Here is an 18983-nt window from a genome sequence, read left to right as displayed (position 1 = left end):
TGGTTTGTTTAAATCAGGCTCCGGGGGAGACAGTTGTTGTCCGTGGGATGAAAAAGCCCATCACGGTCATGCCTGGGCAGAAGACCAAACATTCCACCTCTTTGGTCTGGCAATATTTCTATCCAAATCCGGACAACAACTGTCTTGCCATATGTACCATATGTAAAGGTGAAATAAGTAGGGGTAGGGACGTCAACCACCTAGGAACATCCTCCCTTATACGGCACCTGCAGCGCGTTCATAAAAAGTTACTGTCAAGTTCAGAAACTTTGGCTCAGACCGTAAGCAGTCCAGGGACACCTAAATCCCGTTGTCCTGTTGTATCCAAGCGCCTGCAAACCACACCGTCAACTCCCTCCTCGTCAATTTCCTCCTTAGTCAGGATCGGAAGTAGTCCTGCAGGCCATATCACTGGCATGACTGACTCTCCTATCCGGGATTCCTCCGGAGGATCCTGCATTGCTACGCCTACTGCTGCCGCTGCTGCTGTTGCTGCTGCTGCTGGGAGTCGTTCATCATCCCAGAGAGGAAGTAGGAACACCACTACTTTTACTAAACAATTGACCCTCCAACAGTCCTTAGCGAGGAGGATGAAGTACGACAGCAGTCATCCTGAAGCAAAACGTATAACTGAGGCCTTGACTGCTATGTTGGTGTTAGACGTGCGTCCGGTATCCGCCATTAGTGCAGTGGGATTTAGACAATTGATGGAGGTAGTGTGTCCCCAGTTCCAAATCCCGTCTAGATTCCACTTCACTAGGCAGGCGATACCGAGACTGTACAGAAACGTCAGAAAAAGTGTCCTCAGTGTCCTGAAAAATGCCGTTGTACACAATGTCCACTTAACCACGGACATGTGGACAAGTGGAACAGGGCAGACTAAGGACTATATGACTGTGACAGCCCACTGGGTAGATGTATCACCTTACGCAGCAACAGCAGCAGCGTCACCAGTAGCAGCATCTCAGAAACGCCAGCTCGTTACAAGGCAGGCTACGCTGTGTATCACCGGTTTCAGTAAGAGGCACACCGCCGACAACCTCTTAGAGAAACTGAGGGAAATCATCGCCCAGTGGCTTACCCCACTTAGACTCTCCTGGGGATTTGTGATATCTGACAACGCCACCAATATTGTGCGGGCATTACATCTGGGCAAATTCCAGCACGTCCCATGTTTTGCTCACACAATAAACTTGGTGGTGCAGAATTTTCTGAAAAGCGACAGGGGCGTGCAGGAGACGCTTTGGGTGGCCCGAAAAATTTCTGGCCACTTTCGCCATTCAGCGACTGCGTGCCGAAGACTGGAGCGCCAGCAAACACTCTTGAACCTGCCCCGCCATCACCTGAAGCAAGAGGTTGTGACGCGGTGGAACTCAACCCTCTATATGCTTCAGAGGATGGAGGAGCAGCAAAAGGCCATACAAGCCTATACATCCACCTATGACATAGGCAAAGGAGGGGGTATGCACCTGACTCAAGCGCAGTGGAGAATGATTTCCGTGTTGTGCAAGGTTCTTCAGCCCTTCGAACTTGCCACACGTGAAGTCAGTTCAGACACTGCCAGCTTGAGTCAGGTCATTCCCCTCATCAGGCTTTTGCAGAAGCAGCTGGAGAAAGTGAAGGAGGAGCTAAGACGGAGCGATTCCGCTCGGCATGTGGGACTTGTGGATGAAGCCCTTCATTCGCTTTGCCAGGATTCCAGGGTGGTCAATCTGTTGAAATCAGACCACTACATTTTGGCCACCGTGCTCGATCCTAGGTTTAAAGCCTATGTGGTGTCTCTCTTTCCGGCCGACACAAGCCTGCAGAGGTGCAAAGACCTGCTGGTGAACACACTGTCAGCTGAAGCGGAACGTGACACGTCAACGGCTCCTTCTTCATTTTCTCCCGCAACTGGGGCTGCCAGGAAAAAACTTAGGTATCCTAAGCAACCCGCTGGCGGTGATGCAGGGCAGGCAGGACCAAGTTTGGACATCTGGTCCGGACTGAAGGACCTGGCAACAATTTCTGACATGTCTACTGTCACTGCATATGATACTGTCACCATTGACAGAATGGTGGAGGATTACATCGGTGACAGCATCCAAGTAGGCATGTCAGACAGTCCATACCTGTACTGGCAGGAAAAAGAGGCAATTTGGAGGCCCCTGTACAAACTGGCTCTATTTTACCTGAGTTGCCCCCCCTCCAGTGTGTACTCCGAAAGAGTGTTTAGTGCAGCCGGGAACCTTGTCAGCGAAAGGCATAGGAGGTTGCTTCCACAGAATGTGGAGAAGATGATGTTCATCAAAATGAATTATCAGCTCTTCCAGGGAGACCAGCCTCCAGAAGGTACAGAGGGACCTGTGGTGGTGGATTCAAGTGGGGACGAGTTAATACTTTGTGAGGATGAGGATGTACACACTGAAGAGGGTGAGGAATCGGTGGATGAGGAGGATGAGGATGACATCTTGCCTCCGTAGAGCCAGTTTGTGCAGGGACACATTAATTGCCAGCTTGTTTTGTGGGGGCCCAAACGAACCAATCATTTCAGCCACAGTTGTGTGGCAGACCCTGGCGCTGAAATGATTGATTTGTTAAAGTGTGCATGTCCTGTTTATACAACATAAGGGTGGGTGGGAGGGCCCAAGGACAATTCCATCTTGCACTTCTTTTTTTCTTTGCATTATGTACAGTTTGGGGCCTAGTTTTTCTAACTGCCATCCTGCCTGCCACTGCAGTGTCACTCCTAGATGGGTCACGTGTTTGTGCCGCCCACTCGTGTCGCTTAGCATAGTCATCCAGCTACCTCGGTGCAACCTTTTGGACATAAAAACACTATTGTGAGGTGTGAGGTGTTCAGAATAGACTGGAAATGAGTGGAAATTAAGGTTATTGAGGTTAATAATAGCATAGGAGCAGAAAAACCTACAAATTCTGTGATTTTAGCTGTTTTTATGCTTTTTTTCAAAAAAATACAGATCCAAAACACAAAACCCAGAACCCAAAACACGGAAGGGTGGTTTTGGCAAAACCAATCCAGATCCAAAACACGAAGAAAGATCCAGATCCAAAACCAAAACACAAAACACGAAAAGTGGCCGGTGCACACCCCTAATCAAAACAGATCTTTTTTTTTGTGGAAAGATAATTTTATTTAACTTTTATTTTTTTAACACTGGGGAAGAGCACCCCTGGATGACACAGCACCCCTTAATGTACTACAGCCCTAGCCCTTTGGACAGGACAACACATCAGCACCCTTTTATGTACTGCAGCCCCCCTTTATGTACTGCAGCCCCAACCCCTTTATGGACAACACAGCAGCACCCCTTCATGTACTGCAGCCCCCCTTTATGTACTGCATCCCCAGCCTGACAAAACTGCATCTTGAACAACAGCAGCACACACCCACAGCCCGAAAACACTGCACACTTGAACAACAGCAGCACAGATCCCCAGCCCAACAACACTACACCCTCGTTATCAGATCTGTGAAAGGCGGGAAAACCTGAGCCGGTCATGGATCGGAATTACAATTTTCGGGTGGGTTTGGTTCTCGAAGAACCGGACCCGCTCATCTCTACTTAGTACTGAATAATATAGTTATATTGCTTACAGATGGGATGCCGGCCACCGAAATACAGACTCTGGCATCCTGCCACCCGGCATAATGCCGACGCCAATATCCCAAAGAATATCAGGATACAGGCGTCGGCATCCCGAATTGCTGGAATCCCTAACATTCACAATCAGGTAAGTATACTAGTTTTCCCCAGGGATGTGGGGGTTTCATTTTAGGTACCCCCATTGGGAGGTTAGGGATAGGCACCCCCTGGGAGGGTTATGGTTAGGCTACAGGGGGGGAGTTAGGGTTAGGCACCACTGGGGGAGGATTTGGCACCCCCCTTGGAAAGTTAGGTTTAAGTTGCGGGAAGGGTGGGTTAGGGTTAGGCACCCCCCAGGGAGGTTAGGGATAGGCACCACCAAGGGATGGTTGGGGGGGAAACAGGAGACGGTTAGCATACTTACCAGCCCCAGTCTGGATGTTTAGTCTTCAGGCTTCCAGCGTCTGTGTTTCATACCCATTCCCTATAACTCACTAGCCACAATACTGCTGAGCATAGAGACTATCCTGTAGTCTATTACATTGAAGTTATACGGTATCTGCTTTTCTCAATCCATGTGAAACAGCACCTAAGCATGAGACTACAGATGTGTCCTCATACATCTGGCCTCCTTGCACGTTAAACAGCCCTTCTAGTTGCACCATGCTGTGACGTGACTCAGTAGTGCCGAGAGTCTTTTCGTGCAACCTTTTACCTTCAAATGCGTCTTATTCGCACAGCAAAGTGAATAGGATGCACACGTGCTTCTGCCGATTAAAATGATATGCAGCATGTGTAACTGCGGGTTTATCTGCATGTGAAATGCTGCGTTACAATGTCACTGCCGCTGACACTGTAATGTAACATTTCGCATACACATACATCCGCAGTCGCACACAGAATATAGGCATGCCGCATATCATTTTAATCAACAGAAGCTGCTTGTGTGTCTTATTCATATCGCTTTGCGAATAAGGCACATTTGATGGTAAAAAGTTGCACAAAAAGACGCTTGGTGCTACTGAGTCACACAGCTCTCACGCGTTATGTGTAACGAGACTTGTAGCGCACGGAGGATAGATGTATGTGGACACATCTGTATTTTCTCCTAAACTGTGCTGATCACTAGAGCTTTGTGATTGGGCAATGCTATATAAAATTTTACTTATTGTGACATACTGTATGTTATTATTAAATTACAAAATAATAACATATATAAGATACTAATTCCAAATAAGAAAGCTTGCCAATTATTAGTTTGGCTAAATTGAAAAAAAAACTGTGAAAAACTACATCTTGCACAGCCACTTACTACAGGAAAAGTGATTATTAAGAGATAGTCTCCCTGAACCTTTGTATTTTTATAGAATTATGTAGAAACTGCATTTTCTGCATAATTGTATAAATTGTTCACAGAAATCTCCTTCAGAGTGCTAATTAGGGCCCTCATTCAGAGCCGGAAGCTATTTGCGGTCGTTCGTTATCTAAAAAGGGGTGGCTATTCAAATGAACCGTTCGCACTTTGCGGTCTGTTCACGCCTCTAAGTCTGAACGAGCGAGCAAAACATGCGAACGTAAATTTGAAAAATACGCCCCCTAGCCGCTCGCACCATACGTCATGTCCGCTATTTATTTGATTAATCGAGTACATCGAACAGCGTCTGAACTGCTCGCTATTCTTGTGGTTGGTTTTTTCAACCACTATTTTGCGAGCAGTTCTGAGTTAAAAATACCAAGTGACGTGGTCAATGACGCTGCTGGATTAATTATGCACTCCCTTAAAACGCCCGTTTTGACCTTTAAGCACGCCTGCGAACGGATTTCCACTCCCCGTTTTCAAGCACCTTCCCCTGTTACCACCCACATACGCCTCATTCTGTCACTCAAAATAGCAGGCATTCGCTATTTTGCGAACACATGAATTTCGGCTGCACTGACTGGTTCGCGCATGCGTATAACGATCCATACGCATGCGCAGTTGGGCAAACATCGCTCGGAGCGAATGAGCTGCCGCTTACGAGTGGCTCTGAATCAGGCCCTAGGACTGCAGACTGCAGTCCCCATTATTATCAATTGGGACTATGGGCCCGATTCAGACCCGTTCGCTAGATGCGTTCGCACACAACCTACAGTAAGTATGCAATCCCTCTATGTCTTGGTGTGTGATCGCAATGTGTATCTAGACGCCCACCAGCCTGTATTAAGACGTCCACTTTCCCACGTCATCTCCAGGAAGTGTATGCAACATCGAGTAACATCGGACCCATACACAGCACTTATGGCTGACCATACCCTACCGCAAGCACTGCGAGTGCTTCAGTGTGTAAATCAGCCATGTCACGTGTATTATGATGCTGCGTCTTAATTATGCACACCTCTGAAATGGCGTTCAGACATGCCTGTGTTCGCACCACCACACCCCCGTTTCCGTCGACCATTCCCTGTCACCACCCACAAACGGCTTGTCCTGTCACTCACTCTAGCGAGCTAGCTATGCACAGCGAGCAAACGGTTCCCGATCGCATGGACTAGTTCGCGCACGTGCACTGCGACATGAAGTATACAAATGTGCACATTGCAAACATCGGCAGGCTACGTGCGAACGCAGCCTAGCGACTGGGTCTGAATCGGGCCCTATGATCTCAGCCCTACGTACCAAACTCCAAACAAACTGCAAAAAGCAAAGTTTTTTGGAGTTTGGCCCCAGTAGTTTACACCATCTTCAGTTGCAAACAGGGATCTTTTTGGATCTCTCGGTCGATGCCTGGTTCCTTCCGCAAGAATGCCAGTGCTTTGTGCGCCTACGTTAACCCTAGTTTAAGCAGGTACACCAAGCTCATTTTCACTGCTATGGAAATAGCAGTGAAAGGATTCATGGAGACAACCAGTGGCGGATCTTACCTAGGGGCTGCGAGGCTGCAGTCCCCCCAGTAAAATCCTCCACTGTTCACTGAGCCAGTTTAGTCCGTGACTGCAATGGCTTCACTGTGACTGGAGGTGGCTTCCTATTGGAAGTGCCACCTGCCAGTCATGCTGAAGACAGGCAGCCATGGGGAGGTGTCCCCTCCCCATGGGACTGCCAGTCCGGGCTGCGATCAGCAGAGAGCGGCTTCCAGGGGAAGCTGCTGCTCTGCCTTTTGGGCAGCCCTACAGGGCTTCTCAGGGCTGCAAACATTGCAGCCCCAAAAAGCTGGTGTTAGGCATGCACATGCGCAGATCACAATGCCTGCCAGATTAATTGAGCAGGCGCCGGGACCAGGACAGCGGCAGCCCCCTCTGGCAGGAGAGCAGGAGCCGCTGCTGGAGACAACTGATTTTCTGATCAGCTGTCTCCGAACTGGAGTATGATGAATTGCTCCGGCACTCATGGTGAGTGAGAATGTTATTTAACGGGTGCCATCCGGCCTCGAAAATGTACATTATTAATAGGCTTCTATGTTTGAACATATTATAATGAGGGATTATCTCGATTAATTATACAAATATAGACTCCATTATTTATAAATAATAATCACTTAGATGGAGACATTGGGCCTGATCATTACGGATCACAACTGTGAGTAACGCATGCACGCGATTATCAGCAGAACTGCAAAGGAGTGAGCACACCCACCATACGCAGTGCTTGCGATTGAATTTGCAGTTGCGTATGCAATCACAAATCCAACCAGGAATGATCGCAATAGGTCACAGACTCTGTATAGCTAAGGATCTGAACCAGTCTTTTCACAGCGTTCGATGTTATTATTGTAATGATTGCTTGTTGTGCACACATAATTAATGCTAATGTTGTACCTTTGATCTGGCTAATTTACTAATTTTTAGGTGAGTGACCTACATGAATAGATTAGTTGTACAAAGGCCCTTTTTTTCCCCTATAAATCTGTTGTGTGCGAATGTGAACAACATATGTATGTTTATATATATTAAATCAATTAAATAATTATATAAAATAATATAATTATAGCAAATAATATAAATAATTTAATTAAATTCAATCACAAACCAATGATGTAATTATTATTATTATCGTTTATTTATATGGCGCCACAAGTGTTCCGCAGTGCCTTACAAAGTACATAAACAAATAATTTGACAACTGACTTACAGTAAAAAATAGGACAAGGACATGGATAATATACATTGATACATAAGTGACCATAACACCAAGATATGCAACAGAGCGTAAGCAACCAAGAGTTAGGTGCCCTGGTGGGGGGTAAGAAGTAGGTGAAAGTAAAGTAAAGAGCAGCACAAGAGGGTAGAGGCCCTGCTCGTAAGAGCTTACATTATAAAGGGGAGGGGCAGACAAACAGATGGGGTAAACGGAGGAAGGAGCATGTTGCAGCAAGTTAGGATGGGAGATGGAAGGCTTTGATGAAGTAGTGGGTCTTGATAGCCCGTTTGAAGGATTGTAAAGAGGAGGAGAGTCTGATAGGGAGAGGGAGAGAGTAATCTCACAAACACGTCTTCCTCATTCGCCATGACAAAACGTATGAAGATCTTCCACTTGCTCTGACCAAACAAGACTACAGCAGTCTAACCGCAGTTTCAGACACATCGATGTATGAGCTTCACAATAACCAGCATAGAGTTGCCATGTCTACCTATGGGACAGAAAAACAGATGCAGTCTCAATCAGCCCTCGTGTTTTACCCAGAAAAAAAAATAATATTCATCATGGCCCTACCCCCTCCCCCCTAGTGTCAACAGACGCCGCCCTGTGACCCCTCCATGTCTAGCCCCGCATCCCCACCTCCTTCTTGCAGAGCACAGCGGAGTGTGGTGCAGGGGGAACTGATCATCAGTCCCCCCTGTTGCAGCTGATCTCTGCACGCGCTGCAATCAGCTTACCGATGCTTGGAGTTCCCTTCCTTGCACTTTTACTTTAGGCACATGCGCCCCAGAGTGCTCTTTGCACGGCATTCTGGGGCGCGATACTGGGAGTGATGTCAGCAGTAACAGACCGCAGCATCACTCCCAGGGGGCCAGAGGAGGAGGAAATCCGCTCTGCACATGTGTAGAACGGATTTCCTCCATTACACAAGGGGGATCCACAGATGCAACACTAACACCTGAGATGCGACCTGGTCAGGTAAATGCACTTCTGGCTGTGGTCGAATCTAATCACATACGTTAGTGCCAGGCAAGTGGTTACATCCAAGTTTCGAATTTACAGCACACCCAAGCCGGGATTCATTTTGACTAGGGATGAGCAGGTTCGGATTTCTGAAATCCGAACCCCCACGAGCCCCCCCGATCCGAGTCGTATCCGAGTCAGGCTCGACTTTTCCCGCCTGACTCGGATCTGAAATCGAGGCAAAACGTCATCATCCCGCCTTCCGGATCTCGCTGGTTTTGGATTCTATAAAAGGTCCCCGTGTCGGTGCCATTTCTCACTCCGGCTGTGGACAGTGAAGAGGGAGGGTGGGAGCTAGGGTTGGCTGGCTGTGTTGTGCTGCTGTTGTCCATAGGGGCTGGCTGGGCTGTGTTGTGCTGCTGTCATTGGGGCTGGCTGGGCTGTGTTGTGCAGTGTCTCAAAAAGGCTGTAGTCCTAGAGGGGTGCTGTAGTGTTGTCCAGGGGGTGATCTGTGCATCTGGGGTGCTCCCCCAAAGTGCACTCCCCAAAAAAAAACTTTTTTCTGTGTTTGTGAATTGTTTGCACAGTAGCAGCACGTGCATCAACAAAGTAGCACCAAGCGTGCGCCTGTGTCATAAATCAAGGGCCGGCTGGCTCATCTGTTAAAGGGTGGTGTAACCCCCAAAGGGCACTCCAAACAAAAAATATATATTTTCTGTGTTTGTGAATTGTGTGCACTGTGGCTGCACGTGCATCAACAAAGGAGCAGCGCCAAGCGTGCGCCTGTGTCCAATAAGTAAAGGGCCGGCTGGCTCATCCCTTAAAGGCTGGTGTAAGCCCCCAAAGTGCACTCCAACAAAAAAAAACATTTTCTTCTGTGTTTGTGAATTCTGTGCACTGTACGTGCATCCTCAAAGCAGCAGCGCCAAGCGTGCGTCTGTCTGTTAAAGGGTGGTGTATCCCTCAAAGTGCGCTCCACAAAAAAGAAAAAATTCTTCTTATTTTTCTGTCTTTGTGAATTGTGTGCACTATAGCTGCACGTGCATCAACAAAGGAGCAGCGCCAAGCGTGCGCTTGTGTCCCATAAGTAAAGAGCCGGCTGGCTCATTTTTTAAAGGGTGGTGTAACCCACAAAGTGCACTAGTCTCCAACAAAAATAAAAAATAATTTTCTGCATGTGTGTGCGCCTTAGCCGCACATATATATCAATATAACATTAATGGAGGACCAAACTTTCTCCGATAAAAATAAAATAGGGAAAGATCAAGAACCGCTTCCTCCTAGTGCTGAAGCTGCTGCCACTAGTCATGACATAGACGATAACATGCCATCAATGTCGTCTGCCAAGGCCGATGCCCAATGTCATAGTAGAGGGCATATACAATCCCAAATGACAAAGTTCAGGAAAATTACCTTAAAAAAAAACATTTAAATCATCTGAGGAGAAACGTAAACTTGCCAATATGCCATTTACGACATGGAGTGGCAAGGAACGGCTAAGGTCTTTCCCTATGTTCATGACTAGTGGTTCAGCTTCACATGACAATGGAAGCCCTCATCACGCTAAAAAATCAAACGAGTTAAGCTTTGGCAAAAGCACAGCGAAGAACTGTGTGTTCTAAGAAGATATCACAAATCCCCAAGGAGAGTCCAAGAGTGGTGGCGGTTGCGATGCCTGACCTTCCCAGCACTGGACGGGAAGAGGTGGCTCTTTCCACCATTTGCACGCCCTCTGCAAGTGCTGAAAGGAGCACCCACAGTGCAAATATGCAAATTGAAGATGTCACTGTTGAAGTACAACATGATGAGGATACTGGTGTAGCTGGCACTGAGGAGGAAGTTGGCGAAGAGGATTCTGATGGTGATGTGGTTTGTTTAAATCAGGTTCCGGGAGAGACAGTTGTTGTCCGTGGGATGAAAAGCCCATCACGGTCATGCCTGGGCAGAAGACCAAACATTCCACCTCTTTGGTCTGGCAATATTTCTATCCAAATCCGGACAACAACTGTCTTGCCATATGTACCATATGTAAAGGTGAAATAAGTAGGGGTAGGGACGTTAACCACCTAGGAACATCCTCCCTTATACTGCACCTGCAGCGCATTCATAAAAAGTTACTGTCAAGTTCAGAAACTTTGGCTAAGACCGTAAGCAGTCCAGGGACACCTAAATCCCTTTGTCCTGTTGTATCCAAGTGCCTGCAAACCACACCATCAACTCCCTCCTCGTCAATTTCCTCCTTAGTCAGGATCGGAAGTAGTCCTGCAGGCCATGTTACTGGCATGACTGACTCTCCTATCTGGGATTCCTTCAGAGGATCCTGCATGACTACGCCTATTGCTGCCACTGCTGCTGTTGCTGCTGGGAGTCATTCATCATCCCAGAGAGGAAGTAGGAACACCACTACTTTTACTAAACAATTGACCCTCCAACAGTCCTTAGCGAGGAGGATGAAGTACAACAGCAGTCATCCTGAAGCAAAACGTATAACTGAGGCCTTGACTGCTATGTTGGTGTTAGACGTGCGTCCAGTATCCGCCATTAATGCAGTGGGATTTAGACAATTGATGGAGGTAGTGTGTCCCCAGTTCCAAATCCCATCTAGATTCCACTTCACTAGGTAGGCGATACCGAGACTGTACAGAAACGTCAGAAAAAGTGTCCTCAGTGTCCTGAAAAATGCAGTTGTACCCAATGTTCACTTAACCACGGACATGTGGACAAGTGAAACAGGGCAGACTAAGGACTATATGACTGTGACAGCCCACTGGGAAGATGTATCACCTTACGCAGCAGCAACAGCAGCGTCACCAGTAGCAGCATCTCAGAAATGCCAGCTCGTTCCAAGGCAGGCTACACTGTGTATCACCGGTTTCAGTAAGAGGCACACCGCCGACAACCTCTTAGAGAAACTGAGGGAAATCATCGCCCAGTGGCTTTCCCCACTTAGACTCTCCTGGGGACAATGTCACCAATATGTGCGGGCATTACATCTGGGCAAATTCCATCATGTCCCATGTTTAGCTCACATAATAAATTTGGTGGTGCAGAATTTTCTGAAAAGCGACAGGGGCATGCAGGAGACGCTTTGGGTGGCCCTAAAAATTTCTGGCCACTTTCGCCATTCAGCGACTGCGTGCCGAAGACTGGAGCACCAGCAAACACTCTTGAACCTGCCCTGCCATCACCTGAAGCAAGAGGTTGTGATGAAGTGGAACTCAACCCTCTATATGTTTCAGAGGATGAAGGAGCAGAAAAGGCCATTCAAGCTTATACATCCACCTATGACATAGGCAAAGGAAGGGGGTATGCACCTGACTCAAGCACAGTGGAGAATGATTTCCGTGTTGTGCAAGGTTCTCCAGCCCTTCGAACTTGCCACAAGTGAAGTCAGTTCAGACACTGCCAGCTTGAGTCAGGTCATTCCCCTCATCAGGCTTTTGCATAAGCAGCTGGAGAAAGTGAAGGAGGAGCTAAGACGGAGCCATTCCGCTCGGCATGTGGGACTTGTGGATGAAGCCCTTCATTCGCTTTGCCAGGATTCCAGGGTGGTCAATCTGTTGAAATCAGACCACTACATTTTGGCCACCATGCTCGATCCTAGGTTTAAAGCCTATGTGGTGTCTCTCTTTTTGGCCGACACAAGCCTGCAGAGGTGCAAAGACCTGCTGGTGAAAACACTGTCAGCTGAAGCGGAACGTGACACGTCAACAGCTCCTTCTTCATTTTCTCCTGCAACTGGAGCTGCCAGGAAAAAACTTAGGTATCCTAAGAAACCCGCTGGCGGTGATGCAGGGCAGGCAGGACCAAGTTTGGACATCTGGTCCAGACTGAAGGATCTGGCAACAATTTCTGACATGTCTACTGTCACTGCATATGATACTGTCACCATTGACAGAATGGTGGAGGATTACATCGGTGACAGCATCCAAGTAGGCATGTCAGACAGTCCGTACCTGTACTGGCAGGAAAAAGAGGCAATTTGGAGGCCCCTGTACAAACTGGCTCTATTTTACCTGAGTTGCCCCCCCTCCAGTGTGTACTCTGAAAGAGTGTTTAGTGCAGCTGGGAACCTTGGCCCTCATTCAGAGCCGTACGCTCTGAGCAGAGCGCACGCTCTGCATGAGGGCCGGGCTCCATTTTCATGGAGCGTCCTCCTGGACGCTCGTATAGCTGTGGGTCACCACCCACAGGCTATACGAGCGTGCATTTTGATGGCCGCGATGGTCGTGACCATCGCGACCATCGAAATTGCGAGCCGGAGCCTGCGGTTGAGGTTTTCAACCGCAAGCTCCGGAGTGATTTTGGCTCTATCAGAGCCAAAATCACTCCCACTGACATCACTAGTGATGTCAGTGGGCCGGCTTCTGACGGGAGGCGTTCCCGTGGGAACGCCCCCGTCAGGGAGGCACGCCCCTGGGACGCCCACCAAAGGGGGCGTGCTGTCAATCAACATTGACAGCACGCCCCCTTTGATCGGACACAACGAGCGAAGGAAAGTCCTTCGCTCGTCGTGTCTGGCGCATGCGCACGACGGAGCTCCCTCCGTCGTGCGCATGCTCAGTGCAGACCATCGACCCACTTGCGAGCGGACAGCCGCTCGCGAGTGGGTCTGAATCAGGCCCCTTGACAGCGAAAGGCGTAGGCGTAGGAGGTTGCTTCCACAAAATGTGTTCATAAAAATTAATTATCAACTCTTCCAGGGAGACCAGCCTCCAGAACATACATAGGGACCTGTGGTGGTGGATTCCAGCGGGGACGAATTAACACTCTGTGAGGATGAGGATGTACACAACACTGAAGAGGGTGAGGAATCGGAGGATGAGGAGGATGAGGACGACATCTTGCCTCCGTAGAGCCAGTTTGTGCAGGGACAGATTAAATGCCAACTTGTTTTGTGGGGGCCCAAACGAACCAATCATTTCAGCCACAGTCGTGTGGCAGACCCTGGCGCTGAAATGATTGGTTTGTTAAAGTGTGTATGTCCTGTTTATACAACATAAGGGTGGGTGGGAGGGCCCAAGGACAATTCCATCTTGCACCTCTTTTTTTTCTTTGCATTATTTACTATTTGGGGCCTAGTTTTTCAAACTGCCATCCTGTCTGCCAATGCAGTGTCACTCCTAGATGGGCCACGTGTTTGTGCCACCCACTTGTGTCGCTTAGCATAGTCATCTAGCTACCTCAGTGCAACCTTTTGGACATAAAAACACTATTGTGAGGTGTTCAGAATAGACTGGAAATGAGTGGAAATTAAGGTTATCGAGGTTAATAATAGCATAGCAGCAGAAAAACCCACAAATTCTGTGATTTTAGCTGTTTTTATGCTTTTTTCAAAAAAATACGGCTCCAAAACACAAAACCCAGAACCCAAAACACGGAAGGGTGGTTTTGTCAAAATCAATAATGATCCAAAACATGAAGAAAGATCAAGAGCCAAAACCAAAACACAAAACACGAAAAGTGGCCGGTGCACACCCCTAATTTTGACTAAGTTCGGGTGTATTGGTTTTTCAGGAAAACCAAACCACACATCTCTAGTTTTGATACTGAAACTAATTTTAGGTACTTTCATCAATCACTAGAGAAGAAGAAAGTAGTTGGGATGTTTAAGGTTTTCAGAAAAAGGAATTGCTAGGTGAGGCTACAGTTTAAATCTATTATTCTCACTTGCAGCGGCGTCACTAGGGGGGTGCGGCCCGCACCTGGTGTCACCCTTCAAGGGGGTGACACCAAGAAGAGCAGCACATCACACCCGCGGGCCGCACACCCCAGGCACCACTGCCGACCATGCTGCTGGAGACACACACTGGGATCCACCGCGTGATGTCCGTCCTGGTCTGCCCGCCGCCGCCGGGGTGAGCCGCACTGCACATTCACCGTGGCCGGCGTCCAGAGCCACACACAGGCACAGAGGATCTCTCTGTGCCTGTGTGTGCTTCTGGATGCCGGCCGCGATGACGTCATCGCGCACGCCGGCTCCGCTTGTCCTTCTGGGAGCCGCTCAGCCTGCTGGAGAAGGAGGAGGGACCACGGACCTGAGCGCGCTGCGTGTCAAGAAAGAAGAACTTGGAAGCCAGCCAGGAGTCAAGTGCACAGTGCGCTGCGCACCCCAACTGGACACACCCAGAGGTAAGTACACAGGGGGGGGCACAGTATAAGGGGGATTACTGGGGGCCGGGCCACCATTAGAGTTCCATGCTGGGACACCTTATAAGGGCACTACTGGGGGCCATGGGACACAATATAAGGGGGCCATGGGACAAAATATAAGGGCACTACTGGGGGCCATGGGACACAATATATGAGCATTACTGGAGGCCTGGCTATGGGACACTGTATAAGGGCACTAATGAGGCTATGGGACACTGTATGACGGCACTAATGAGGCTAAGGGACACTGTATAAGGGCACTACTGAGGCTATGGGACACTGTATAAGGGCACTACAGGAGGCTATGGGACACTGTATAAGGGCACTAATGAGGCTATGGGACACTGTATGAGGGCACTAATGAGGCTATGGGACACTGTATGAGGGCACACACTAGTATGCAGATCAGAGCTTGTATTGGAAGAAAGCTGCAGCTGCTACTACTGCACTTTATATACAGGTTCAGAGATTCAGTTGCACACAGATATACAAGTGTCATAAGAGAGCATTGGTGCCCCCCCATTTTTTAAATGGGTACATAAAATAGTGCACCTGAAAAAAGGCCATGGCCTCATGGGGAAAGGCCAGGGAAGAGATAGGGGAGGCTAGGAGATGCTGGGGCCAGGGAAGAGATAGTGGAGGCCAGGAGATGCTGGGGATAAAAGAAGAGGAAGCTACAAGTGAGAATGATAATAAACAGGAAAATTGACAGGCCCAAACAGTGCCCCCTGCCCTGTGGTGCCCTGTGCCATGGCACTGGTCACACTACCCTAGTTACCCTGAGTGTCATGTATCAAATTAATCCTCCTTTTACATCCTAGTCACATTACGTTGCAACTAGGATGCATTTTTAGCTAGAAACAAGCAAAGAAGATGCCCGATGCTAGAAGATTCTTAAGCGACCTGGCGTATGAGGACACATCTGTATACATATATTAACATTACTTTATTTTTGTTTTTCAAAATGTTATGTTTGCCTTTTCTAAATTTTGCATGTTTTTGAACCCTGCATTGATTTCAATATTGAATTATTAGGGGTAAAATACACACCTTTTCTCATTGACTAACAGGGTATATTTAAATTAACTTCCCCATGCAGTGTTCTGCACTTGTAATTAACCTGGCAGGGTAACAGCAGAATCACATGGTCCAAGGTTTTCCTTCCTTTGCCTGTACTATTTACAATAGATTTACATATTTTTATTTAATTTTGCAAAAAAATTCTATTATGCATTTTTACATTGTGCAGTGATATTCAATCATGCTGCATGGTGTACATAAAGCAAAGAGGCCAAGTGGATGCCAGCAAAGGAAGGCAAAAGAAACAAGAAAAAAAGCACTGAAAACGCAAGCTGGATCCATGCTTCAATTTGTCAAAAGACAGGATGATGGCCAGGGTTCATCAAAAGACACAGCTCCTCCGTGTCAGTCTCCAATTGATAATACTAATTCTTCTGATGATTGCATCCATTCTACAGAAGAGCAAGAAGTGGAAATTGCAGAATTTACAGCAGAAAAACAAGGAGTGGAAATGGAAGAATGTCAAGCAGAAGAAAGTGCTGAAAGTGACTCTAGCCTTGATACTGCAACGGAAATGAGTGATGTTATGGAGAAAGATTTGCAAATTTTCCATGATGTTTCTTTCTGGGAAATACCAGTTCCAGATCACTTTCGGGTTGAAATCATCAAAAAGGGAAGTACTTATTTCCTGAACAAAGATGGTCCTTTCAGTGCAGTGTCAAGGCAAGATTCAGATGGAAAAGCAAAGGGTGGTGTACGTCAGCTTTCAAAAGAGTGGTTTTACAAGATGATGCCAAATGGCGAGAAAATTCTACGGTCTTGGATGATTTACTCAGTTGTCAGCAACAAATTATACTGTTTTTGCTGCCGACTGTTTGCAGTTAGTACTACAAGTATGACATCCAAATTTGTGACTGGGTTTCAGATGTGGTGGAAACTGAACCCTAAAGTATATAACCATGAGACATCCGAAGAGCACCTATGTTGCCTTGAAAAGTGGAAAACATTAGCAGCAGGACTTAGGCTGCACAAAACCATTGATGCCAAAAGTATTTCTTTAATGGAAATGGAGAAGAAAAAGTGGAGGGACATCTTGTACAGATTGCTTGATATAACATTGTTTCTTGCCAAGCAGAATCTAGCATTCCGTGGCCACAAGGAAGATGAAACTTCATTAAATAAAGGGAACTTTCTTGAGATGGTTGAGATGCTGTCAAAATATGATCCAGTGCTGAAAGATCACCTTATGAGATTAAAACAGAGCACATGTAAACTTAAAGTGTCAGTCTCTTATCTAGCACCAAACACTCAGAATGAGTTTATAAGTGCCTTGGCAAACCATGTGAAGGAGAAGCTTGTCATTGACATAAAGTCTGCAAACTGTTTTGGGATCATGTTTGACAGCACACCTGACATATCACATACTGACCAGATGTCCAAAGTGATCAGATATGTAAAAATCAACAATATGAAAGTTGAAGTAAAAGAGGTATTTCTTGGATTTTTTCCTTTAAAGGGGAAAACCGCTGCTGACCTCAGTTCTGACATTCTTAAAACACTGGAAAATGATGGACTGGACATAATGATGTGCCGCTCTCAAGGCTATGATAATGCTGCCACTATGGCTGGAATCCATGGAGGTGTGCAAGTCATTCTTAAAAAAAAAAGAACAGGAAGGCTATTTTTAGTGGATGTGTGGACCATTCACTTAATTTGTGTGGTCAGCACTCTTTTGCTGAAAATGCATCATGTGTGACATTTTTTGGGACTCTTGAAAGAATGTTTTCTTTCTTTGCTGCTTCCACCCATCGATGGGATGTGTTAATGGAACATACTGGAGTCTCAGTGAAAAGGCTGTCAATAACACGCTGGAGTGCTCATCATGCTGCTGTTACACCAGTTAAGGAGAAGTTTGTTAAATTTGTGGAGGCGATCGAAGCTCTTTGTGATCTACATGAAAATTTGGATACAAGGGGAGCAGCACAAACTCTTTTGCCTGCTGTCTGTGATTTCACTTTTCTGTGCTACCTATACTTCTGGTGTAATGTACTTCAGGAAGTTAATCTAACACAGCAGTACCTGCAGACAAAGGGCTTAACTCTTGACAAGGTGGTGACAAAGTTAGAGGCGCTTAAACTTTTTTTACATGATGAACGCAGTCAACTAGTGGAGCATGCAATTGAACAGGCACTTTCAAAGTCAGAAGAATATGGAATTGCAGTACAGAGAAGAGCCAGGGTCAAGAAGAGGTTGGCAGGGGAACAAGCATGTGATGCTGGACTCTCTCTTCAAGAAGAAAATAGGAGGGCGATGCTTGAGTGCATTGATCGCTTTCATTCTGAGCTTCAGATCAGATCAAGAGCCATCCAGAAAATAGCAGCCATGTTTGAAGCTGTTCAAGCGAAGAGTCTTATATCTGCCACTGATGAACAGTTAAAGGTGTCCATTCCAAAATTGACCACTTTCTATGATGAATTATCTGAAAGTGCTCTTTTAATAGAAATACCAAGGCTAAGAAGGCACCTGAAAGCAGCAAAGATTGATCTGGAAAAAGCCAAAGATTGGGTAGTATTAGATATTTTGAAATTCATAGCAGAATGGGACTTTGTAGAATCTCTACCAAACCTTTCACAAAGTCTAAAATTATTTTTGACGATCTGTGTGTCTGTGGCTTCATGTGAGAGGAGCTTTTCAAAGCTGAAACTTATAAAGAACTATTTGCGATCTACCATGGGACAGTCAAGGCTTTCAGACCTTGCAATTCTATCAGTTGAAAGTGAGATGGCAAAAGGCATTGACTTTGATGAAGTGATTCAAAAGTTTGCAGCTGTGAAGGCCAGAAAAGGAAAGTTTTGATTTTTTTTGTGGAGATGTTCATTAAGTGCTAAAATGCTTTTGTATTTGTTACTGTTTATGTTTTTTATGGTATTACTTCAAATTAAATTATCGAGGTGTGCAAATGAATACTTTGTGTGATATACTTTGCTGAATATAATAAATTTAATATGGTTTGGCGTGCTGTTCATGAGAGTTTCTCTTAATGTCTTCATCCCTATGTTGCCCTTCCGAATCTTGGCTAACACATGAAAAACCTCATTGCAATGCAAAACCGTTTTACAGTCTAAGTTTGTGTCCAGTAAGTC

At 46.7% G+C, this 18983-nt stretch overlaps 1 protein-coding gene across 1 annotated transcript; it reads left to right on the top strand.

Annotated features, from left to right (window-relative positions):
- The first annotated feature begins 16081 nt into the window (after positions 1-16081).
- LOC148508621 (zinc finger MYM-type protein 1-like) lies at positions 16082-17596 on the top strand. Its single transcript, XM_088444234.1, has one exon. The coding sequence runs from the start codon at positions 16082-16084 to the stop codon at positions 17594-17596; it is 1515 nt and encodes a 504-aa protein (XP_088300360.1).
- The last annotated feature ends 1387 nt before the right edge of the window (positions 17597-18983 follow it).

The sequence above is a fragment of the Taudactylus pleione genome, unplaced genomic scaffold (assembly GCF_031769625.1).
Source record: "Taudactylus pleione unplaced genomic scaffold, aTauple2 ptg000352l, whole genome shotgun sequence".
In the NCBI taxonomy this organism is placed as follows: Eukaryota; Metazoa; Chordata; class Amphibia; order Anura; family Myobatrachidae; genus Taudactylus; species Taudactylus pleione.
The sequence above is the reverse complement of the archived record's forward strand: the minus strand, read 5'-3'. Positions and strand labels throughout refer to the sequence as shown.

What these genes read in the sequence shown, in the direction of transcription:
- LOC148508621 (XM_088444234.1), top strand. Translation starts at nt 16,082, where the DNA reads ATGCTGCATGGTGTACATAAAGCAAAGAGGCCAAGTGGATGCCAGCAA.